Source organism: Microcaecilia unicolor, chromosome 7 (genome assembly GCF_901765095.1).
Source record: "Microcaecilia unicolor chromosome 7, aMicUni1.1, whole genome shotgun sequence".
NCBI classification, from domain to species: Eukaryota; Metazoa; Chordata; class Amphibia; order Gymnophiona; family Siphonopidae; genus Microcaecilia; species Microcaecilia unicolor.
The window spans coordinates 87,909,769-87,936,902 of record NC_044037.1 but is presented as its reverse complement, the minus strand read 5'-3'; the positions used below and the strand labels follow the sequence as shown (position 1 = coordinate 87,936,902).

The 27,134-nt window shown below is 42.2% G+C and overlaps 1 protein-coding gene across 3 annotated transcripts in view; it reads right to left on the bottom strand.

Moving 5' to 3' along the window:
- The window catches only part of HDAC8 (histone deacetylase 8), a 235,224-nt gene that overhangs the window by 121,988 nt on the left and 86,102 nt on the right, over window positions 1-27,134 (bottom strand). For all 3 annotated transcript variants that reach the window (XR_003942884.1, XM_030210243.1, XM_030210244.1), the window contains one exon: window positions 9,731-9,839. Coding sequence is in view for 2 of the 3 variants with exons in the window: in XM_030210243.1 (XP_030066103.1) it covers window positions 9,731-9,839 (109 nt within the window). In the remaining variant the exon portion in view is untranslated. The remainder of the gene's footprint in view (window positions 1-9,730; window positions 9,840-27,134) is intronic.

The window sequence follows — 27,134 nt, the reverse complement described above, 5'->3', positions numbered from 1 at the left end:
TGCCATTAACGCATACTAGCTTACTGCCCAGTTTTTTGGTGCCTAACCTTTAGTGACCTATATTGAATTTACACATAGTGGTTATGTCTGGATGTTTATTATGCTCATGCCACTGGGGGAAGAGGAATGAAAGTTATGGGCAGGGGGGCAGGTTGTAGTATGCTGTAATAAGGACGGCTATGATCACAAGTGATTTTATGGTTTGAAGGAAAAGAGATTTCAGAGCATATGTTATGTGAAATGTATTTGTTTTAAATAAAAAGTAAATAAAATGTACTCTAATAAGTGTTGTGGTATTTTCTTATCAACAGATATATATATATACAGTGGTGGAAATAAGTATTTGATCCCTTGCTGATTTTGTAAGTTTGCCCACTGACAAAGACATGAGCAGCCCATAATTGAAGGGTAGGTTATTGGTAACAGTGAGAGATAGCACATCACAAATTAAATCCGGAAAATCACATTGTGGAAAGTATATGAATTTATTTGCATTCTGCAGAGGGAAATAAGTATTTGATCCCCCACCAACCAGTAAGAGATCTGGCCCCTACAGACCAGGTAGATGCTCCAAATCAACTCGTTACCTGCATGACAGACAGCTGTCGGCAATGGTCACCTGTATGAAAGACACCTGTCCACAGACTCAGTGAATCAGTCAGACTCTAACCTCTACAAAATGGCCAAGAGCAAGGAGCTGTCTAAGGATGTCAGGGACAAGATCATACACCTGCACAAGGCTGGAATGGGCTACAAAACCATCAGTAAGACGCTGGGCGAGAAGGAGACAACTGTTGGTGCCATAGTAAGAAAATGGAAGAAGTACAAAATGACTGTCAATCGACAAAGATCTGGGGCTCCACGCAAAATCTCACCTCGTGGGGTATCCTTGATCATGAGGAAGGTTAGAAATCAGCCTACAACTACAAGGGGGGAACCTGTCAATGATCTCAAGGCAGCTGGGACCACTGTCACCACGAAAACCATTGGTAACACATTACGACATAACGGATTGCAATCCTGCAGTGCCCGCAAGGTCCCCCTGCTCCAGAAGGCACATGTGACGGCCCGTCTGAAGTTTGCCAGTGAACACCTGGATGATGCCGAGAGTGATTGGGAGAAGGTGCTGTGGTCAGATGAGACAAAAATTGAGCTCTTTGGCATGAACTCAACTCGCCGTGTTTGGAGGAAGAGAAATGCTGCCTATGACCCAAAGAACACCGTCCCCACTGTCAAGCATGGAGGTGGAAATGTTATGTTTTGGGGGTGTTTCTCTGCTAAGGGCACAGGACTACTTCACCGCATCAATGGGAGAATGGATGGGGCCATGTACCGTACAATTCTGAGTGACAACCTCCTTCCCTCCGCCAGGGCCTTAAAAATGGGTCGTGGCTGGGTCTTCCAGCACGACAATGACCCAAAACATACAGCCAAGGCAACAAAGGAGTGGCTCAGGAAGAAGCACATTAGGGTCATGGAGTGGCCTAGCCAGTCACCAGACCTTAATCCCATTGAAAACTTATGGAGGGAGCTGAAGCTGCGAGTTGCCAAGCGACAGCCCAGAACTCTTAATGATTTAGAGATGATCTGCAAAGAGGAGTGGACCAAAATTCCTCCTGACATGTGTGCAAACCTCATCATCAACTACAGAAGACGTCTGACCGCTGTGCTTGCCAACAAGGGTTTTGCCACCAAGTATTAGGTCTTGTTTGCCAGAGGGATTAAATACTTATTTCCCTCTGCAGAATGCAAATAAATTCATATACTTTCCACAATGTGATTTTCCGGATTTAATTTGTGATGTGCTATCTCTCACTGTTACCAATAACCTACCCTTCAATTATGGGCTGCTCATGTCTTTGTCAGTGGGCAAACTTACAAAATCAGCAAGGGATCAAATACTTATTTCCACCACTGTATATATATATATAGAGAGAGAGAGAGAGAGAGAGAGAGAGATAATATGTCAAGTTTGAGAAAATATATAATATATGCCCCTCTTTGGCCTTAGTTGCCCCAAGGACCCTCTGAACAATGAGGTTTAATAGATGTCTGAGCTATTCAATTTCCAGAAACAATAGGCAATTATACACATGGAATCCCACCCATAAGCAGGTTATCAGAGCTGACAAAAATTGCTCTCCAAAACAAGTAGATTATTAATGGAAGATAAGTTTAAAGTGCGCATGTTTAAAAAAAATGTGTGTGGCAAGTCTCCTTTCTCATACTGTCTCCATCTTCATATCAGTACTGCCATGGTCTAGTTCCATGAAGTCTGGGAAAGCACTTCTTTCTGAGAGTTGGACAATGGAATAGTTTGGTAAGGACTTCTCTACCTGACGGCATACACTACAAAGAACGTAGAGCTAAAATAATTGAAAACCAGGATTCTCACAAGGGTAGTGCAACAAAATGTATATAATGTTCATATACTGTGTAAGATTTGTTAAAAATGTCAAGAAAAACAAGGTTTGAAAGATAGTTCCTCATGAGGAAGTGCTACAAATTTTAAATTCACCACCTTGGGTGAACCTCTTCATAAAGGCAGTTAATAAACCCCAATAAATAAATAAAATAAATACATAAATATATTTAATATTAATTGCATTTTCAACCTCAGGCTGTACAAGGCAATATACAAACAAAATGCCGTTTAAGCCACAGTGAAACAACACACAAATAGACTCAACCATAAAATAACTACTAGACAATTATTGCTTCAACAGATACACTAATAAAAAAAAAAACACACAAGGTATATCCCTAATTAAAACACAAATAGAAAACTTTGCAAAGCCCCAAAAGTGGCCACTTTTGATCAGCAGGTGACAGTTGACTTCCATACAGTGATATGAACATTTTTTTCTCCTAGTATTGCTTATGTGTCATGCTGAATGGTGGCCGATCTTTAAACAAAATATAACATTAGACCAAGGAAATCTTTGTAAACATATAACACAGTTACTTCATTCATTTATTTTATGAAACAAGCTTATTCAACACCAACATCATTCATGTGGACCAAATTTAATTGATAAAGATTCAGCTGACTGACTGCAGCCAGCCCTGTTAAATCTAAACCTTATTTTATATTGAACCTTACCATGAGAGTGAAGTAGTCACCTCAAAGTTTCTACAAGAACACTATGCCACGATCAAAGGATATTCTAGAAGAGAAAAAAGGTTGTAGAAATATATCACTCTGGAAAGGGTATGAAAGTTATTTCTAAAGCTCTGAGACTCCACCAAACCATAGTGACAGCCATCCTGGAACAGTGGTGAATCTTACCAGAAGTGGCTGGCCTGTCATAATTACTCCAAGGGCACAGTGACAGCTCATCTGGGAAGACACAAACATTCCAGAACAACATCAAAGAACTGAAGGCCGCTCTAGCCTTAGATTAAGGTCAGTGTTTCTGACTCCACAATAAGAGAGAGACTGGGCAAAAATGGGATTCATGGGAGAGCAGCAAGTTAGAAACCACTGCTATCAAGAATAGTATCAGTGGCTCACCTCAGCTCCAACCCCCGTCGTCTCTTCGCCACCCTTAACTCCCTCCTCAAAGTGCCCCCCCCCTCGCTCTCTCCTCAATCACTGGCCGATTACTTCCATGACAAGGTGCAAAAGATCAACCTTGAGTTCACTAGCAAGCCATCTCCGCCTCTTCACCCTTCAACCCTCTCCCTCAACCAACCATCCCAGACCTCTTTCTCCTCCTTTCCTGACATCACCGAGGAGGAAACCGCTCGCCTTCTTTCCTCCTCAAAATGCACCACCTGTTCCTCTGATCCCGTCCCCACCAACTTCCTTACCACCATCTCTCATACTGTCACCCCCTCCATCTGTCATATCCTCAACCTCTCTCAATGGCAACTGTCCCTGACACCTTCAAGCATGCCGTAGTCACACCCCTCCTCAAACAACCATCACTTGACCCTACCTGTCCCTCCAACTATCACCCAATCTCCCTCCTACCCTTCCTCTCCAAAATACTTGAGCGTGCCGTTCACAGCCGCTGCCTTGATTTTCTCTCCTCTCATGCCATCCTCGATCCACTTCAATCCGGTTTTCGCCCCCTTCACTCGACAGAAACAGCACTCTCTAAAGTCTATAACGACCTGTTCCTTGCCAAATCCAGAGGCCACTACTCCATCCTCATCCTCCTCGATCTATCCGCTACTTTTGACACTGTCAATCATGATTTACTCCTTGCCACACTGTCTTCAATTGGGTTCCGAGGCTCTGTCCTCTCCCGGTTCTCCTCCTATCTCTCCCACCGCACCTTCAGAGTTCACTCTCATGGATCTTCCTCCACCCCCATTCCGCTATCTGTTGGTGTTCCCCAAGGATCTGTCCTTGGACCCCTGATCTCATCTCATGGCTTCCAGTATCATCTCTATGCTGATGACACCCAGCTGTATCTCTCCACACCAAACATCACCACGGAGACCCAGGCAAAGATATCGGCCTGCCTATCCGACATTGCTGCCTGGATGTCCAACCGCCACCTGAAACTGAATATGTCCAAGACCGAGCTCATCGTCTTTCCACCAAAACCCACTTCTCCTCTTCCTCCACTTTCCATCTCAGTTGATAACACCCTCATCCTCCCCGTCTCATCTGCCCGCAACCTCGGAGTCATCTTCGACTCCTCCCTCTCCTTCTCCACGCATATCCAGCAGATAGCCAAGACCTGTCGTTTCTTCCTCTTCAACATCAGCAAAATTCCTTTCCTCTCTGAACACACCACCCGAACCCTAGTCCACGCTCTCATTACCTCGCGCCTTGACTACTGCAACCTACTCCTCACCGGCCTCCCACATAGCCATCTATCCCCCCTTCAATCTGTCCAGAACTCTGCTGCACGTCTTATATTCCGCCAGAACCGATATACTCATATCACCCCTCTCCTCAGGTCACTTTACCGGCTTCCAATCAGATACCGCATACAGTTCAAGCTTCTCCTCCTTACCTACAAATGCACTCAGTCTGCTGCACCTCACTACCTCTCTACCCTCATCTCACCTTATGTTCCAGCCCGAAACCTCCGTTCACAGGACAAATCCCTCCTCTCGGTACCCTTCTCCACCACCGCCAACTCCAGGCTCCGCTCATTCTGCCTCGCCTCACCCTATGCCTGGAACAACCTTCCTGAGCCCTTACGCCAAGCCCCCTCCCTGCCCATCTTCAAGTCTTTGCTCAAAGCCCACCACTTCAATGCTGCCTTCGGCACCTAACTCTCACGTCTCAGGAAATCCAGACTGCCCCAATTTGACTACCCCTATCGGACTGACTGTCTTTAGATTGTAAGCTCTTTGAGCAGGGACTGTCCTTTATGTTAAATTGTACAGCGCTGCGTAACCCTAGTAGCGCTTTAGAAATGTTAAATAGTAGTAAATAGAAATTTGCAAAAACTCACCTGGATGATCCCCAAGCCCTTTGGGATAATGTTTTGTGGAAAGATGAGTTAAAGTGGAATTATTTGGATAACACAGGTCCCATTATGACTGGCATAAAGAAAACATAGCATTTCACAGGAAGAAGAACATACCAGCAGGCAAACATGATGGTGGTAGTGCGATGGTGTGGGGATGCTTTGCTGTTTCAAGAACTGAAAAACTTGGCATTATTAAAGGAACCATGAATTCTGCATTATATCAGAACATTCTTAAATATAGCATCTGGGCACCTGTCCATGAGCTAAAGCTGAAGTGTAATTGGGCTGTACAGCAAGACGATCTAAAACACAAAAGGAATTCTACATCTGAATGACTGAGGAGAAACAAAGTTTTGGACTGGCCTACTCAAAGTCATAACTTGAACCCATTAGAGATGCTGTGGCAGGACCTGAAACGAGCAGTCCACACATGAAAACCTATGAATACTTCTGAATTAAAGCAGTTCAGCAAAGAAGAGTGGAAGAAGATTTCTCAACAGTAATATCAAATAACAGGAAACATTTGGTTGTAATTATTGCTGCTAAAGGTGTGAAAACAGTTAAGGTTGATTTTTCACATAGGAGATATAGGTGTAGGATACCGTTGTTCCTTAAATAAATGAAGTAATAATTTAAAAGCTGTGTTATATGTTTATTCAGGTTCCCTTTGTCTAATATTACATTTTGTTTAAAGATCAGAAGCCACTCAGTGTGACACATATGCAATAATAGGGGAAATCAGGCGGGGGGAATACTTTTCATATCACCACAGAGTTTTTTTTAATAACCAACTCTGTTTTCAGGTATTTTACCATCTCAGTCTCCTTATACCCAATAGAGATTGAACAGAATGAAATGAACGGTTTGCTATTATCCCAAAACTAATCTTAACACTTTGTTTTGTGATGATTATATTTTAAGAACTAATTAGAACCTATCATTCTTAGATTCTTCAAATTCTCCTTTAACATATCATCACACATATAAGCTCACTAGCCAGTAAAAATCTTGTTGGGTAGGTGTAAAGAGAAATTTTAGTAATGTGACCAGGAGAGATGAGGCCCTTGGACTGCCTGACAATTCTAGATTGAATCCTGACTATGATAGTGGTTCACATCACTTCTTTTATTGTACAATACAACAGAACATGCAGCTTAGAATGTGTCCTTTCCATGGATAAAATCATAGAAAAGAATAATGTTTTAATAGGCTGCCTAATATGATTACATCAATTTTTCAAGGACAATATATGAATCCCACAGGAAGAACATGTGCATATTTATACCTCTTCAGAAGTAAACATTTTATGCCCTTATGCAAACATGGAAACACCTCCATTCACTTTAGAGAAACATGTGTATACTGAGTGCATGCACTTAAGTAACTGATGGTCATTTTTGCATGTAGAACTGTTTTCCCATGCAGACTGTCTTATAAAATTAACTCCTAAAATATTAACTCTCTCACATAAACTAGTTCTTTTCCTTTAAGAAATGAGACACAAGGAAGGGTAGGGGACAGAGGTGCCTGATTTTTAATGAGCTCTCTCTGGGCTGTCATACCATGAACAGTGCATTTGTTTAGGCTACACCTCTATGGGGTGGAAACATCACCTCACTAATGGGCATTACTGGGTGATTGTTCACAGAAGACCTATGGAAAATTTGAGCCCTACTGCTGTAGGAAATCAACCTTCACTTCCATTTCACAACAGTCTGCACCCCTATCAGAATGTTTCGGTCACAGTATGTTGATCTGCAATGGCTTTTATCCCCTAATCTACTTTTGTTTTGGCAAAAAATCATACAAAAAAAAAGAAAGATACAGAATCCCCCAAACTTGTAATTCTCACACCAGAGCTATATAACACTTTCATAAGCCTAGCAGATTTGGGCTAGGCTTATGAAAGTGTTATATAGCTCTGGTGTGAGAATACTTTGGGCTCTAATCCTATGAAAACAAGAGTGTAAACAGGCTTGGTCTGGTCTATATATGAGTGGAAGAAGAAACTGTTAATGGCTCCGTTAGAACCAACTCTTCTCACCAAACTAGTACAGATCCAATGTCACAACATGATGTTAAAGATCACACGTCCTCTGAGCTTCTCCTAAACCAGTGCCCAACACACTGGGGGGGGGACGGAACTCCTCCTGCCTAAATAGAAGAGGCATGCCTCCCTCTGAATTACATCACTGAGTCATGCTATTTGAGGCAATGACATTAAATTGAGGACCTGTTAAATTTACGGCCAATTGTTGCAAGAATGTAGAAGCTAAATTTCCTGTCATGGCTAAACTCAGATGAATAATTTGGCTAAAATTCCTCTGCAGAAAAAGTCCTTAGTTACCTAAAGTTAGGAGCCAAAATTTAGTGCGCTAAACGCAAATTCTAACATGGTAATTAAGTGCGTAACTGACATTATAGTAGTGTAAGCTGACATTTATGAGACATTTAGGCGTGACCATTTAAGTCATATCTATGGCAGGTATAAATGCCTTGTGCCTTTTACCACCCAATTTGATAATCAGATCTGATCGGTGTACAAATTAAAATTTGGAAAAGAATGCCATAGTCAAAATAGAAAAGGCAGTCACATTAAATCACAAATAAGTGTGGGAAGTTGAGCACAGATCGGTAAAATCCCCAAACTGAGGAGCAGATGCACAAAGCTTACAGTGTTTGTAACACTTACTTTAGACTGGTTGTAGCTGGTCTAAAGCAAATGTTATTTAGCATCTAATACACAAAGGGGTTCTGCATCCCTTTTTACCATTTGCAATAGCAGCTACCAATAACCCTATGCAAATGTATTACAACAAGCTCATCAGTATTAAAATGAGCATTCCATGCAATACACAGAAAGAAACGCCTACCTTCATCCACGCTGACAACTCCGGGGCAGACCCCCTTTGTCCAGTTCCCTTCTCCCTTCAGCCTCTGCCTCCCTTCCTTCCGGTGTTCTGATGACCTTTATTTCACCTGTCACAGGCAACTGCAGGGTAGAGCGAACCCCAGAGCCCCGCTAATTTTATACTCAGCTTGTGGTTTGAGTTTGTCCCAAAGATGAAGGTGAATTTGTTTTGTGAGAACAGGGGCTCTCCCCCCCACCTACCGATCCTGGAAACAACTTAGCATCCTGTTCTGCACATGTGCTAGCTGCTTTCCCTCGCAGAATTTTCGTTCATCAGTCACCGTTTGAGAATCAGTAAGTTCGTCCACGGAGCCATATTTAACAGCAACCTTTGTGCATCTGCCCCTGAGACCTGAAAAGGATCCCTTGAATATAACTGAGTGTTCCCATAAAGTGCATGCTGCAATAATCAGAATGCCTATGCTCTGGCCCACATGAATGCCCGCTATGCAGTTACATGCTGGGCAAGTTGTGTACGCACTTTATAGAATAGGGGCTGTAACTCAACTACACATCAGTGACAATTAGTGCAGGTTAAGACCTATTATTGATAGCTATTGCCAACTAAGCATCAATCAAGGGCCAAGATATATGCTTACCTTTATGCAGTAACTGCCACTGAAAACTGACCTGAATCACATGAGACATCACATCTCTGGTCAGTCCTTTAATCAAAAGTCACTGACTTTCACAAAGAGGAGTCACTTAAGAGTTACTGTTTTTAATTATGAAAAGTTTCCATATTTGTTTTGTAAATAATAAGAAATTTAGAACTTAGGGATTTTATTTCTCTTATATTTGGAATTAGAACCTATAGATGCTCATTTTCAAAGCACACTGATTTACAAAGCTGCACAGGTTGTTATGTAACTTTGTAAGTCTATATGCTTTGAAAATGAGCACAATCTGCTATTTCTGATTAGCCATCATTACTCGCTTAAAAATTGCAGTTTCCTTATTCCAGCCATTAATTTCATAGCAGGGGCTTTCTGAGGCACTGCCTGGACCATTTTTCCTGGCAGTTCATCTTCTCTTATTCTCTAGTTAAAAGGATTCACAATGACAAAAGGGGAAAATGCTGCACCATGATTAAGTTAATTCACTGCTATTGTAAACCTACCAATGAATGTCACTATTACTAAAGCACCCAACACTTCCAGCTTTGCCCCACATAGAGAAAAAAGTCAGGAGCTGTCTTGGCTGGAAACTTCTGAAGAACGAACCAACAAACACTAATGCTTTATGTAGGACCATTCAAGCTAGAAAACAATGGTCAGAACCTACATTGCTGAAAAACTTGACAAATATCACTTCCTCCTAAACACAAATAGCTGATTTGGTGTGTAATGGGAGTATAAACATAGAAACTCTTCCTCCTTACCCCTCGCAGACTTGGTAATATTTCTCATCCTGAATTCCGTCCTGGAGAGGCACGTTAACACTGTAATATCGTCCCTTTCCCAGGCCGACATCCGATACATCACCTGTTCCTGTGGAACAGGAAAAGAGAAAGTGTGCCAGGATTCCAAAGCAAGAAAGGGAAATGGTGAGGGAGGGGGAGACATACTCAGGAATGCTTGGCATGTTATGTTGCTGCCCTCAAAGGGATTTTATGGGGAGGGCGTATATATTTACATCATACCTCATTTCACCTGTCCCATTATAATGGCAGAGTCGCAGAGTCGATATTAGACTTTGCATTTCCCCTAAACTCTAAATACAATTGATGACATCAGGGCCACCGAGAGGTGGAGAGTGTGTGTGTGGGGGGGGGGGGGGGGCAAAATTCCCTAGACCCGGGCCTTTAAGGGGGCCCTGGTGCCAGGGTCTCTCTCTCTCCTGCTCCTGAGGGGACCCAAGTAATTGCGTCCCGACAGGAGCAGGAGAGAGAAAACTCCAGCACCAGGCCCCCTTTGGAGGCTGGACTTCGGGCCAGGGCCTCTGGTTGGCTGGCGGGGGCTCCCCCCAGCAGAAGAGATCTTCCTCCAGCGCTGCTCTTCTTCACTCTGCCGCCTTGCCTGCCAAGCAGCAGCTTTTCTCCTCAGGCTGCACATGCTCGGTTTTGAAACCAAGCAAGCGTGGCGTGACATGAGAGAAAAACCAGCCGCAGGGGAAGGCCACGTGGCAGAGTGAAGAAGAGCAGCGCTGGAGGAAGACCTCTTTTGCTGGCGGGGCCTTGGGATCCCCACCAGCCATGGTAGTTACAGACTGCAGTTGCAGTGGGTGGCAGCGATCCTGGGGGTGGGAGTGGGAGCAGCGGTGGCCCTGCCCCAGGCCTGGCTCAGTCTCTCGGCGGCCCTGGATGACATGCTGCTGTTGTTAATCTAACCATGTGGAACATGCTAGGATGGGAAGACAGGGGTTTAATGGCTTACTTTGACCCAGCATTAAATTATTATTTTAGGGCAGAATCAGCATGAGCAGCATTTTGGAACAAGAACACAGATCTGTAGTCCTCACTGTCTCTCTATGTTCACCCAAATAACATACAAGATGCCTGTTAATGCAGCAATGTGTAATTTTCTTTACAGTTCACCAGTTCAATTTTATTTCAATAAAAAGGCATGCCAAGCTTCTAACAATGTGATTACTACAAATTCCAGCATCTGTCAGAGCCAGTTGGACATGGAAACCCTACAGAAGTGGTATAGTCAGACCTGGTGAGGAACACTCACTGGGACAAGAATATCAAAAACAAAAGGACAAAAACATAAAAATTCAATCACCAAGCTTTAAGTTTATAAGATCTAAAATGCACCTCACAAATATACAGAGTGTGAGAGAGACAGCCTGAACAACCTTTATGAGAGAGCCTGAACAACCATTATCAATCAAGGGAAAGAGGTCTTATATTATCAGACAGAGGTGTAAGTCAGAGCAAAGAAAACAAAATCAAAAGAAAGCAGGCTGCATACACTATACTGATTTCTAGAATAAATAAAGTCTATTAAAAGTGAGACAGTGAAAGCAGATAGCAGCACAGTGTATGAGAGCCAGTGGAGGGGTCAGGGCTTTATTAGAGAGAAGCAGGGCCAGGAGCTTGGTGCAAAACAGCAGGGAATTCCACCAGTACTGATGTGACTGCAGCAGCAGCAGCATATGGGAATGGATGACTGCACCATCCTTGACAACCATATCACTGCAACAAGCATAGATTTCTTCTAGAAAGGGATTTGTAATTTTTAAGAAAACAAGATCACTAAATTGTTAAGAAGTTCTACCACCCTGAGAACGTTTCTTTTGCCAGCTACACGTGACACCCCGTGAAGATATTCATAGCTTCACAGATGTCTTTGTCAGAATTGAATGCTTTTAAGTGCCAGGCAGGATGGTAAACACACCGTCTGGGATCAGTTTCAACTTCCAGCTCTTGAGGTCTCTGGCATGATTCAGGACACTTTTAAGGCAATACAAAATTTAGGTTGGTGGAGCAAAGTTGTGAGACCCTAAAAAAGTGTTTGGGGAGAATGATTAGGAAGATACAAGATAGCCCCAAGCAGAATTTCAGAATCCATCCCAGTGTGGGACATGCAATCACAAAAATCTGTGGCTACTAAACATTTGTTTGATTTGCAGCTCACGCAGCAGGTTCAGTAAGAATAAGAAAACAGCTCTGTATGTTTAGGGGGTGTCATAGAATTTAATGGGATTTAATCAAAGTAACTGCATCAAAGATACATACTTGGCTATCACAAGTGGTGGGTAAGAAGGGCAACTCCACTGGACACAGAGAGGTAAATATTCAGCTGGCAGTGGAGAGCATTTTGCTGTCGTCAGCATTATTCCTGGATATTCAATGCTGGGCTATGTCCGGGTTTCGGCATTAAATATCCGATAGCCACGAACAACTGGTTTAACTGGTCAGCAGCCATTTCTGGTCGGCTAAATCATTTTTAATATTGACCAGCAAGCCGTCTTTTTGCATCAGTCTGCAAATCTGCATGCATGCAAGCTCTGAAAGTAACTCTTGACCATGGTGCTGTTACTTTAACAGTTGATGTGTCACTAAGGACCCTGTTTACTAAGGTGCGCTAGCGTTTTTAGCATGCACTAACCGTGTAGATGCACATAGGAATATTTTGGGCTTCTACAAGGTTAGCACGCACTAAAAATGCTAGCGTGCTTCCGGTGTGGCTTAGGAAACAAGGTCCCAAGAGTGCTTGAAAACTCTCTTTTAGATTTTATTTTTTTAAGACTTCTGATATCACCAATAAACATCAATAATCCCTCCTAATGCAAAAACAATAAAATAGATATTTACTGAATAAACACCTCAAAATCGCCACGTTCCCTAGTACTCTCTCAAGGGCAGTACAGCAAGCCTCACAGTAGAGCCGCAACTCTACTGTAAAATACCACCAAAAAAAAAAAAAAAAAAAGGGTACTGAGGCATGCTGTAAACAATGTGCATATTTATTTATTTATTGCATTTGTATCCCACATTTTCCCACCTCTTTGCATATAAATTACTGTAGTGTTAAAATCACAGCAGTAATCCACAGCTCATTGATAAATGTCACCTTTCCTGTCAGTGCCTGAGAGGTGACTGGCTCAAGCACTGACAGTAGCATTTTTGCCCTTCCCATCCAGCCTCAACCCCCAACAATCCCTGGTGTATAGTGGCAACCATCCCCCCCATCCCAAGTCCCAAACCAAATAGTGGCATCCCTTCCTTCCTCCTTACCAACTCAATAAAAAAAAAGTCCTGGTGGCTACTGGGTTGCCAAGCTCCCCCCCCCCCCCACCTCATACCTTACATGATGAGGCAGAGCAAAGCCCATTCGCACCTTCCTGTGGGTGCCATCATCAGCAAAATGGTGGCACGATGCTCCACATGGGACCAGGATATCATATAAGGGAAATTCTTCTCTTGTGGCATCCTGGCCCTGCCCGGTGTATCTGAGGATGCACCACGTGGGGCAGTGTGTCACCATTTTGTAGAGGGCAGCACCAGAGGCAGGAGAGCAAGTGGGGCTCCTGCCTCTTGAAGTATGGGGGTATGGAGACCTTGGTGAGGGGGGTGCGTGCCAGCTAGACACCAGAGGCGAATTCCTTTTATTTAACTTTTAGGTGGGGTCAGTCATGTGGGGGGGGGGGGGGGGGGTATGGCAGTTATGTCAGAGGTTTGGAAGGTGCCAGAATAGAGCAAAAGGGGTACAGAAATGGGGCTGATGCTGACCTTGAGGGCTCTATGCCAGCCTCAGACCTAGTAGCACGTTTCTGCTGTTGAGCTCCTGTGGTAGACAGCGCACAACTTTGCATTGCTGCAGGTTAGTTAATAGGCTCTTTAGTCTGCATTTTAATATGTTGTGCGCTGTCTACCACAAGAGTAAACCTTCATGCAGAAACCTTTTCCACATTCAGAGGCTATTAACAAGCAGGTAAACTGCTCATTTTATTTATTTATTGGGATTTATTAACCGCCTTAATGAAGAAATTCTTCAAAATGGCCACCAAGACTTCAAGCAGCAACATAAAACTTATAATTTTGTTAACAGCACAATAATAAAATAACCAAAAATAAACAAATATAATAAATGAGGTAAACTTGAAAACAGTAAATTGAAACCTAATAATAGAACTATGTGAAACAGTATCAAAAATATACACATTTAACAGCACTGGAATTCAAATACCAGAGAAAGAATACAATGTAGCATAATACTAATGATACACCTAATAAGCATGTATTAGATCATTCAACCAACATAGATATGATACTAAAGATTTTCTACAATACGGCTTATCATATAGCAGAGGGACCAAAACAGGTATATGATGGGAACAAGATGCCCGATACAGAGTCAGGATAAATAGATGGTTAACTAAACTCAAGGCACGTTCTTTGTATAGTTAAGCAAGAGATAAGGAACTTTTCTAAGTGACAATATGTGTAGCAAGCTAGTCCAGGTATGGGTCAAGGGTGTGCTGCAGCCTGTGGTAGCTTTTTGCATTGGCCCCTCACTCTTCCCTTTTCTGTTAATTCCTCAGCTGCATAAACGTTTACATTTGATTTAACCAGAAAAGGAGTACAGCAAATGCCTGAGCTGCAAATACACCAATAAATCCTAATTTTTTGTCCCCTACAAGAACCAGGGCTGCTGAGAGGGGGGGGGGGCAGGGGAAAACTCCCCAGGACCGGCCTCCAAGGTGGGGGGGGGGGGGGCAGCGCAGGCAAGGTTTCAAGGAAGCACTAGAAGCTTCTTCCTGCTTGCCTGCTTCCAGGTCTGTCTCTCTCCCTGTTCTATCATGCCAGGACTCGAATGATTACATTAATGCAATAACCCAGATGACCCATGTTATCGCATTAATGCAATCATCTCCTGGCACACAGGAGCAGGAGACCACAGACCAAGGGAGGAGCAGTCAGACAAAGGAAGATAAGGGGGTGGGGGGGGGGGGGCAGCTCAAGTGTGGGAGGGGCACGGAAGCGGCACAGGTGGGGGGGGGGGGGGCGGTCCTGCCCTGGGCCCAGCTGTGTCTCTCAGCGGCCCTGCCAAGAACCACTGGAAAATAAACATCAGGGAGGAGAAATTCTAATAAGTAACACTACAAAATAAGTATATGTGGCCAGAACTGATATGCAATAGACAGACTGTGCAAACAGACTTTCTTAAACAGTAAGAAACAGAGAGAAAGCGTGCAGAGAGATTGCTGAAAAGAACAGCAGTTGGAAAGGAAATGTGTAAAACAAAACAGTTCATCTCATAAAACCCAGAAAAGAACAAAAGAAAGGGAAAACATAAGCAAAAAGGACAATGAAAGGATGACACTCAGCCTGGCCCTGGCCCTTCCTTAAATACAAAGCCCCTTTCCGAATGAGTCAGGCATGTCAGCAACACCTTACCTTTAGGCCTACATGTATGACTCATTAGGAAACCGGCTTTGTATTTTGAGTTTTCCAGCTAAAATTGTTTTTCTTATGTACAACACTGTTCTAATGAATGCCCTGAAGCTCTCCTCTTTCATCTTGCAGAGAAGAAAGAACACAGACCCACACAACTTATTTCCTGCTGTAGAACAGGAGTAGATTTTACAAGTAAACAGAAAATTCTGTGGAAAATTTACATATTAAATATTTTGCATTTTTTCTTATAAAAATAAGTCATCTTCTGAGCCTTCTTCGCAGGGCTGGCCCCACCACTGAATGACTGGTTTTTTGTTTTTGCACATGGTCATACTTTTCAGCCCCATAACAGTCTCCACTGACTTCTACCAGCGAAGCTCCACGCATTTATTTATTTATTGCATTTGTATCCCACAAGGCCGCAAATACCCTTGGCAACCCACCCAGGCTACCCCTGTTCTTATGTGTCTAGATTTAAATGTGTTCTTTTTTGAGTGTGGAGAAAAGGGATCTTTCTAACCTCTGGCATCGAAGGATTAGGGGACTAACAATTGAATGGGGGATTAGATATAAGGGAAGGACTGAACATGTGGAGGAGAGAAAAAGATCTGAGAGCACAGAGGATAGGAAAAGGGAAGGGAGTGGGGAGAAGAGATCAAAAGGACAGGAAAATACGCACCAGGGGTGGACATAGTACTCTGAGCCCCTGGGCACTGAGAGTACTCTGGGCCCCCACAGCGCCACCGCCCCTGTCACCCCGCCTCCTCCCACATGCTACCACCGTCCCCGCAGGCCTTACCTTCCTCCGTGTCCAGCAGCATGTCCTCCGATCTCCCCTTTCCCACCTTTTTCCATCCCTGCTGCTGCCAGCAGCGGCTCCACAGTTTAAAATGGCGTCTGCGACCTCTCATGGTATTTATTTTTGTTACATTTGTACCCCGCGCTTTCCCACTCATGGCAGGCTCAATGCGGCTTACATGGGGCAATGGAGGGTTAAGTGACTTGCCCAGAGTCACAAGGAGCTGCCTGTGCCTGAAGTGGGAATCAAACTCAGTTCCTCAATTCCCCAGGACCAAAGTCCACCACCCTAACCACTAGGCCACTCCTCTACTCCACTCCAAGAGTTCGCGGCCACCATTTTAAACCGCAGAGCTGGCACAGGACATAAGCAGTGGCAGTGTGCAGAGGCAGCAGCGGGCAAGGGCAACTGGGCAGAGCCTCTGGGCCCCCTGGAGCTTCTAGGCCTTCGGGCACTGCTCGGTTGCCCGAATGGTCAGTCCACCCCTGATATGCACTCTTTTTCACACACGTGTGCTCCTGGGTTTCTGCCAGGTGTTCGTGACCTGTCTTGGCCACTGTTTGGAAAACAGGATACTGGGCTAGATGGACCATTTGGTCTGACCCAGTATGGCTACTCTTATGTTCTTATGTCCTTGCTCACATTCCTATGCCGAGAATGGCTCCTACTGTTGAGTCATTTAAGAAGAATTTGTTTGGACATGCTTTTAGCATTGTCCAAAGAGCAGTGTTGTTTAAAGTACTAGGTCAAAGTACTTAAGTAAAAGTAAAGGTAAAGGCATATTTTTATACTTAGGTAAAAAGTACAATGAAAAACATTTTTAAAATTTACTCAAGTAAAGGTTAGAAGATTTTGGGGAAAAATAACTCATTACATATCACAACTTTTAGGCCAAAAGCTGGCAGGTACATCAGTGCAGATGCTGTTAAATTTACCGGGATCATTTAAAGGTCAAATACCGGAACACAATATATTTTTACGTAAAACAACTTTGTTGGCAAAGAAATGTATCTTGAAAAACTGGACAAATGACATAGGGCCAGATTATTGGCATTGGAGGAACCTTACCCACCAGCTAATGATGTGGGAAGCTAAAGAAGCCAAACGTTCATTGAAAAGAAAGAAAACATTTATGAAAATTTGGGGTGCTTATATAGATTCTTTGTCTCATAGGGGAAGAAGTTTGGTCCTCAACACATTAAGATGTTAACAAAGCATAAGTATCATTAATAAAAAATAGGGGGGGGAAGGGGGGTTGAGGGAGGTGGGAGGGGGGGGAAAGAAAAACTTTTGGAGACAATATCAACAAGTTGTTGTAAAAAAATTTTTATTTGACAAATGTGGTTTCATTGATTGTAAGAAAGTTTCTGTTATGTCTTCAATAAAAACGTTGAAATATAAAAAATTTACTCAAGTAAAAAAGTGCCTAATATAATACTTTGAGTAAAAAGTACTGAAACTACAAATATTTATGTTTGTGTTTATTAAATTTGATATACTGCTAATGGCAGTTGTATCACAGAAGTGAACACAGTAGATTAACATCAATTAAAATTAAAATCAATCACTTAACTAAAGTAAAAACTGGCTAATCAAGAACATGTTTTGACAACAGTTGAAACTTTTGAAAAAGACAATTGATTGTCTATCTGGACACACACTTACTTATTTAAAGTGTCCACCAACTTTTAGGGGAAAGGATAAAGAGGGAACCTTAATATTTCGCAAAATGTGCCTTTTGTGCCGAAAAAGCATATTACAGTCCTGGAGTTCAGAGCAGTCTCCTGCATTTTGGCAATGGAGGAATCAATTACATCAGCTACTTAGTTGGGAGGCAAGGGAGGCTCATGGCTCTCACAAATGTAAGCTAAAAATAGAACTGATCCCAAGATGGAGGTCACACAGCAAATGCTTTAATAAGGGAAACCTGACGTGGCCATGTTTTGCCCAAAGGCTGCGCCAGGAGTAACGCCAATAGGGACTGAAAGGCAACGCTCCCCTATTAGCCAACTAAGAAAAGCACAGCAAAGTAGGGATTGAAAGACAACTCTTCCTTATTGGCCAAATAAAAAGGGCACAGGAAAGTAGAGCAACAGAATCTACACGCCACAAAAAAGCATCAGATTTCTCTTAATAATGCATTTGTTGTATGACCCCCATCTTGGAATCTGTTCTATTTTTTTGGTTGTGGCTAACTTACGGATACATAGTGCCTTTTCTATTTGGACTCCCACAAACTTAAGACACGATTTTTGAAGCTCTGGTTTGGGAACAATAGATAGATGGGGGAGGAAGGATTCAAACAGAGATGCATAGAGATAATGCAAAACACAATTAGAAAACTTGAGCAGTCAAACTGTGCACGCACAGCAATAATAGAGAAATAGAAATTAAAGAAAAGAGATGTTGAATAAGGGTAGGGGAGATACACATTTCCAAATAATGGCATATTCCAATTAATAAATTCAAAACAAAATATTTTTTCTACACACATCCAGGCAACAACAACAAAATGTTCCCTTCAATAAAAATAAACAGTCAGAACCCATAGAGTAGTTTTGCAATGATTATGGAATAAAATATGATAACAAGAAAGGTTTGGCATCTATCTTGCCCTTCCCAATCTCCCCCCTCCCCCCCACGCACACCAGCATTAAACATAAAACTTTTTAAAAATCTGGGCAATGCAGAGACCACTCCCACCTAGAAGAGAAGACCACCAATATTAAATACAAAACCTTTTTACTTTTTAACCTGGGCAGTGCAAATCCCACCCCCACACAGGACAAAAGGCTAGGTGACGTGGAGGGGCATAATCGAACGCCGACTCCCATCTCCATGGGCGTCTATCTCCGAGAACAGGTACGTAAAGGGGCAGGACAAACCGTATTTTCGAAAAAAATGGGTGTCCAGCTTTTTTCTGATAATACAGTTTGTGCCAGCCAAATGCATCGGATTTGAGCTGGGCGGTATCGTTTTTCAGCGATAATGGAAACCGAAGGTGCCCAGCTCAAAAACTAACAAATCCAAGGCATTGGGTCGTGGGAGGGGCCAGGATTTGTAGTGCACTGGTCCCCCTCACATGCCAGGACACCAACCGGGCACCCTAGGGGGCACTTGTAACAGTAAAAAAAAACGTTAACTATCTCTGAAGTCCACAGCTCCCTTCCATTGGGTGCTGAGCCCCCCAAATCCCCCCGAAAACCCACTCCCCACAACTCTACACCATTACCATAGCACTTATGGCTGAAGGGGGGCACCTACATGTGGGTACAGTGAGTTTTGGGGGCGGTTTGGAGGGCTCCCATTTACCACCACAAGTGTAATAGGTAGGGGGGATGGGCCTGGGTCCACCTGCCTGAAGTCCACTGCACCCACTAACAACTGCTCCAGGGACCTGCATACTGCTGTGATGGAGCTGGGTATGGCATTTGAGGCTGGCATACAGGCTGGAAAACAAAGTTGTTAAAGTTGGGGGTTTTTGGTGGGAGGGGGTTAGTGACCACTGGGGGAGTCAGGGGTGGTCATCCCCGATTCCCTCCGGTGGTCATCTGGTCATTTAGGGCAATTTTTTGGGACTTGTTCGTGGAAAAAAAAAAAGGGTCCAAAAAAAGTGACCTAAATTCGCGCTAAAAATGCCTTCCTTTTTTTTGATTATTGGCCGAAGGCGCCCATCTCTCCTCAGCTGATAAACACACCCCAGACCCGCCTTCACCACGCCTCCGACACGCCCCCATCAACTTTGGCCGTTTCTGCGACAGATTGCAGTTGAAGATGCCCAAAATCGGCTTTCAATTATACCGATTTGGGCACCCATGGGAGAAAGACGCCCATCTCCCGATTTGGGTCGAAATATGGGCGTCTTTCTCTTTCTAAAATAAGGTGGATACATGCCTCAACTGTTCAATGTTCAATGAGCTCAACACCGTGGATGATTAAACATGTGAGAATCTGCTCTCATCAGAGGTCTGTTTGTATGACAGGCATGAAATGGTAAGAAGTAACACAAAAATACTCTCGCTTCAGCACAGTCAGCAGCGAAAATGCAGAGGAGGACATATGCAATGGTACAAAGCAGGTTATGACTAATGAATGTTCACAAAAGAGTTGATTTGGCACTGCATGCTCCTCATATTGAGCTTGATTCAGCTAAAATTTGGCCTCTGGAGGCAAAATAAATCCATACAGCAACAGTTGTAAAAGCAAATACTCTAGAGATAATCATCAAAAATGAGCAAGTGTACATAATGGTCTGTGAAGCGATACTGGGCGTGCAAGCAAAGATGCTACTACTTATGGTTCATTAACAATCTACATTCTAACCCCACAAACACTCAAGTTTCCCAAATTATCCCATTTAATACAGACTTTGGGGTCTATGTGTTTGGTGAATTCATTGTATCAACTCTACAATGTAATATGTACTGTAATCACAAAAAAAATAAAAAATAAAAGGGGTCTAACCCTTGACCATGTTATAAGCATGGGGTCTACAATATATATGTGCACCTTTGGTCTCTGGCAGATCTCAAACCTGAATGGGTTTATTTATTTATTAAAAGTAATATGGTAGCCACGTTAGTCCACTTTTAAAGGTGATAAATAGAAATAAAACAAAAACACAGAAAAGAAAATGATACCTTTTTTTATTGGACTAACAATACATTTTTTGATTAGCTTTCGAAGGTAACCCTTCTTCTTCAGATCAGAAATAAGTAAATATTGATAAATATCAGTATATATAAGTGAAGAACAAAAGTGAAGCACAAAAGCATTCCAAGTCCTGTCTCTCATCCACCCAGCTCCCCCTATTTCACACTTAACCCACCCTACCCTCTTCCTGTGAGGTTGTTATTGGAATACTTTTGTGCTTCACTGATATATACTGATATTTATCAACATTTGCTTATTTCTGATTTGAAGAATTACCTTCAAAAGCTAATAAAAAAATGTATTGTTAGTCCAATAAAAAAAGGCATCTTATTTTCTTTTCTATGTTTTTGTTTTATTTCTATTACCTTTATTTTTTTTTAAACATATTCTGCTCTATTGCAAAACGTTCTAGGCGCTTTACAGAATTACATACCTAATAATAAAATTGTTCTTCATATATTCAACAAACAATTCTCACACATTCTAAAAAAGATAGACTAGCAATTACAAACATTAATGCATTAATAATGGTCATAAATACTCAAACTGGATGCCATACAACAATTTAACATGTCTGAAACTGATTAAAGGCCTCAACAGTACATAAAAATATAACATAAGAGTAGCCATACTGAGTCAGACCAATAGTCCATCTAGCCCAGTCTCAAGCAAAGAATCTTAAATTTAATTCTATGAGCAACTGGGAGCTGATGCAGTTCTCTTAACACAGATGAAATATGATTAAATCTTGATTTACCAGTTAGAACTCTTGCTAGTGTTTTGTACTACCTGTAGTGCTCGCAATTAGTTCTTTTTTACTCCAAGCATTAACCCATTACAATAATCAAAACATGGCATGATGGTGCTCTGAGTGACCTTTCTAAAATTATTAGAGCTAAAAAGGTTTTTCAACCTTCTCAGTACACGTAACTTCAAAAAAATATCTTTGTTCGCTTTTTGCCCATGCCACTTTAAGATTAAAGCAGAGTACATCATCATGCCTATGTTTTGAATCTTATCCAAAATAGGAATTGAGACGGACCCAAAAGCAAATTCAGAAGGCACATTATCACTCAGAAAATTTGACAATAAAAGAATCTGAGTTTTAGGTACATTTAATTTAACATGGTTTGCCTTCATCCACGTTTGAACAGATTGTATATATCATCACAATTTACCAAAAGCAATGCTAACTGAACTCTCCAGAGGGAACAAGAACTGAATGTCATCCGCATATATCCGAAAATGGACATTCAAGCAATTTAACGAATGACATAAGGGCAACAAAAAGATGTTAAACAACACAGCAGACAAAAATGAGCCCTGCGGTACCCCAGTTTTTATGTCCACTTACTGTACATGTCCTATTACTTCCTGTGAAAACAATTTTGACACATTCAGCAGCTACAGTAGATTGGTTTACAGTTGATGCAGATTTTGGCTCCCCTTCCCCCCCCTCCCCCAGCTTTGTATAATATGATTCCACTAGAGGCAAACCTGGTGTCAAACTCTCTTTATAGAAGACTAGTAAGAAAGGCCCGTTTCTGGAGCAAATGAAACGGGCGCTAGCAAGGTTTTCCTCCCCAACACCCCTCCCCCCACCTACCCACCTGTTCGTCGTTCTGACGCCATTGCTCTGGACCTCGTGAACGCACCTTCATGAGCTTCTTGGTTCTGAAGCCACTGACGCCATTGCTCCATCCTCGATGCGTGACACCATTGCTCCGCCCTTGTCATCACGTTTGATGCGAGGGCGGGACCCAGAGACTTGGTGCTTTCGGTGGCTTCACCACCACGAACCCTTCATGATGGAAGTGACTTCAGTGGCTTGGCTGCAGTGATGTCAGCGTCCTCAGAACGTTGAGGGTGAGTTTTATTATAACACTGGGCTGTTAAAACAGACATTTAAATAACAGTTGGGCAGGGCTGGTTGAGTCTGCAGAATTGGGTTTATTTTTATACTGTTTAGTTTGACTTATTTATATACACTTGTTTTGTGTGATGAGGGTAGCTATGTACTGATCATTCAGCAATGGTTGCTAATGTACTGGTTCTATCATTTGTTTTGTATTTAGCTCTATCACGTTTTAGTAAACAAACTTGAAACTTGTATACACAGTTGTAAAAGGTTTATTTGCAGCCTGATTTTTTTATTTTCCTTCCTCTTTCAGATCAGTGTTTCTCAAACTGACCCTTCAGTACCCCCCTAGAGAATCTTTGCAGAATATCTACAACGAATATGTTTGAGACAGATCTGCATATCAGAAATTCAGTGCATGCAAATCTCTCCAATGCATATTAACTGACTGTATCAAAAAACTAGACTGGCTAGGGGGAGCTTAAAGACTGGTTGAGAGCCATTGTATTGGAGAACGCTGCCAAAAAAATGTTAATATCTTATTTTAAGCATTAGATGCAATTTTGCATATATAGGTGACTTTAAAAACACCAGTGCTGTATTCTATAGGAGCATTTGCAGTGCTTACCTTTGAAAAACCTATTTGCACCCTATATTACTTGATAACAAATATCTGTAAAATAAATCTACCTATCATTTTCACCTCATACATTTTTAAAACCAAGATATCTCTGAACACTCACACTACATACACTTTCTACACATTCTTCCAACACATTTAGCCTTGGGGAAGGAACAAAACCACCACTAAGAAACTTAAATGAAAGTTGGCCTTCTGGTACTATAAAAAGAAGATTACCGAGTTCAAATGACAGTACTACAGCAGCTTAATAGGTCAAGAAGTCCTTGACAATAAAAAAAAAACTCTTCTCCTTAGTTAAAAGCCTAACTTCCCCTAATCCAGGTGACTATACTCATCAAGCAGGTCCATCCGCCCAAGAACTAGTTGATCATTTCACCAATAAGATCATTCAAATTAGGTTTGAGCTATCTAAAGCCACTCCAAAGTAAGAAAATAGTCCAATCCAAGGTTCAGCCTCAAGTACTGACGACTCTACAATCCAGGGTCACAAGACTGACCAGAACTGAGAATTTTTTCAACCACTGACATTTGAAGACGTAAGATCGCTGTTGTTTAAATGTTCACAAGCCCACTGCTCCCTGGACCATTGCCCAAAATCCTTGCTCTCATCCATCCTTGTTGAGGCAGGTTTACTGGTTACTAGACAGGCTCAATGGACTGTTAAAATCTGGCTCTCTTCCTTGAGACATGGGCAAAATTGTTCTCACTCCTCTATTGAAGGGCTCTGGAGTAGACGTAACAGTGGCTGCAAACTACTGTCCAGCAAACAATTCTCCTTATATCTGGAAAGATTTTCTATTCTACTTCGGTCACAATTTGGCTTCAGACCGGCAGACAGCACGGAAACTTTGCTACTAGTTCTAACAACATATGTTAAACAACATCTATGTAAAGGAGATCAAGTAATACTTCTCCAATTCGATATCTCAGTGGCGTTTGATGCGGTGGATCATGCATTGTTTCTGGAATGCTTGGATCAGATAGGAATATCAGGTACTGTTCTCAAATGGTTCAGCGAATTCCTTTCAAACGGAAGCTACTCTGTTAAGTAAAATAATCAACTTTCCAACTACTGGTCGCCCAACTGTGCGGTCCCTCAGGGTTCCCCGCTCTCTCCCATCCTGTTCAATTTCTTTGTCATCCCTCGTCTCTGGTGGTTGGGAGGCGGGGATAGTGCTGGACAGACTTGTACGGTCTGTGCCAGAGCTGGGGTTGGGAGGCAGGGCTGGGGAGGTGAGGATAGTGCTGGGCAGACTTACACAGTCTGTGCCTGTGCCAGAGCCGGTGGTTGGGAGGTGGGGCTGGTGGTTGGGAGGCGGGGATAGTGCGGGGCAGACTTATACGGTCTGTGCCCTGAAGAGCATAGGTACAAATCAAAGTAGGGTATACACAAAAAGCAGCAAATATGAGTAATCTTGTTGGGCAGACTGGATGGACCGAGCAGGTCTTTTTCTGCCGTCATCTACTATGTTACTATATCTCAGACTCAATGAACTTTTATCATACATTGATGACATCCTACTCCTACCAGTGGCCTCTTCAAACAAAGACCCAATTCACTCAGTAACAGCCACCATGAATGCTGTCAGTACTTGGGCCCTGACCAATAAATTAAAATTGAATGAGCAGACAACAAAGGTACTATGGTTCCGGAATCAGGAAGTTATGGTTCCATCTCAATATCTTTGTCTAATGGGCAAAACTTTGCAATTGAGTCAGAAACCAAAGCTTTAGGGGTCAAGCATGACTCCTCACTCACGTTCTCCTCACACATTAACCAGCTATGAAAGAAATCTCTATTCAAAATGAGACAGCTACGTCTAGTCAGATCTTTCTTTGACCAAAACGTCTTTGCACTGTTAGTAAATGTTAATCCTACCACACCTGGATTATTGTAATGTTTAATGTTTTCTTATTAAGTTCAGAAAAATTTGTAGATCATACAGAACACAGCTGCCAGACTAATATTCAAATTGAATGGACGTGTTTCATCTTATCAAACTTCACTGCTTTCCCATATCAGAAAGAATCAGATTTAAAGCTGCCTGTTTAGTTTTTCAAATCTTACAGGGTTTTACATCAGAATTGCTAACTAGAGTCATTTCACTATGTTTGGCCCAGTCCAACAGACTAAAAGAACAAATGATGCTTGCGACACCATTTCATAAGGCATTCCAATATCATCAGATCTTTGGATTTCTATTCCCTGCACTTGGAGGTACAACACGGAATTCTTTACCTACTGCCATCAGAACAGATAATACCTACATTAGCTTCGGGAAGAGACTAAAAACTTCTCTCTTCCCAAAGATGGTCTCATAACAATCCATTACGATGTCTACCTCCTCATAACTTCCATCAGATTTTCCTATTAGTTTATTTGGTCTCATGAATACACTTTAACAATATCTGCTTTGTAACAATTATTATGTAAACTGCAGTGAACCCTGGAAAGGGGATTTTAACGGCATACAAGAACTGATTTGAATTGAACTTTACCTTCCTTTAAAGAAAGTACATATTTGCAGGACTATGGATCTCTAAAAACTGCATGAACAATAAAATATATGCAAAGTATAGGTATATTGCACTGCTACGCTAGTGAACATTCACCCATACTGACCACACAAAGCAGTTCTATATAAAATCAAAGCTTGCATACAAGTGCTTATTCATTTTTTCAAATGCATATATTGCCAATTCATATCCATTCCTGAAGGTGTACAAAAAACCTTAAGCAATTATTATAAAATTACAATCCAACCAATTTAGCAGATGTGTATATATACAGTACAGTCTTGATGATCAGTAAATTAGACTATTGTAATTCACTCTATATGGGTCTTAGAACATTGACATTAGGCGTCTACAAGTAGTTCATAACACTGCCATTAAACATACAAATGGTAAAAAGTAATTCGACCACGCCACTCCACTATTGAAAACAGCCCACTGGCTCCCTCTACTCCATCGTTTCATCTATAAACTCTTCAAAATCCACCAGTCCGTGAACCACCTGATCTCTCCCGTATGCTAAACCCATATGCAAAAACGAAAACATTGCGCTCATCTTCTCAAAATGTATTTGTAATCTCATCTTTTCAGGAGGTAATCCATCAACACACCAGGAAGGCTATCTTTTCAGTTCAGGGGCCTGAACACTGGAACAGGTTACCACAGTCCCTTTGCCAATGAACATCCCTTCAAAACTATAAAATCAATCTTAAAACGTTCTTTTTCTCTGATGCATACTCCCAATTCTGCTGGGGTAGTACATGGAGATAAAGCCTGCAGGACCCATCAGACCAGTTTCAATCCCTCCTTTCCTTAACTCCAACTCGAATATTGTGTTCAATTCTGGTTGCTGCATCTCAAAAAAGATACAGTGGAATTAGAAAAGGTGCAGAGAAGGGCAACAAAAATGATAAAGGGGATGGGACGACTTCCCTATGAGGAAAGGCTAAAGCGGCTAGGGCTCTTCAGCTTGGAGAAAAGGCAGCTGAGGGGAGATATGATAGAGGTCTATAAAATAATGAGTGGAGTTGAACGGGTAGATGTGAAGCATCTGTTCACGCTTTCCAAAAATACTAGGACTAGGGGGCATGCGATGAAGCTACAATGTAGTAAATTTAAAACGAATCTGAGAAACTTTTTCTTCACTCAACGTGTAATTAAACTCTGGAATTCGTTGCCAGAGAATATGGTAAAGGTGGTTAGTTTAGTGGAGTTTAAAAAAGGTTTGGATGGCTTCCTAAAGGAAAAGTCCATAGACCGTTATTAAATGGACTTGGGGAAAATCCACTATTTCTGGGATAAGCAATATAAAATGTTTTGTACATTTTTTGGATCTTGCCGGGTATCTGTGACCTGGATTGGCCACTGTTGGAAACAGGATGTTGGGCTTGATGGACCTTTGGTCTTTCCCAGTATGGCAACACTTATGTACTCCCTTTCTTACTCTGATTTATTTTTTAGTCTGTAACAC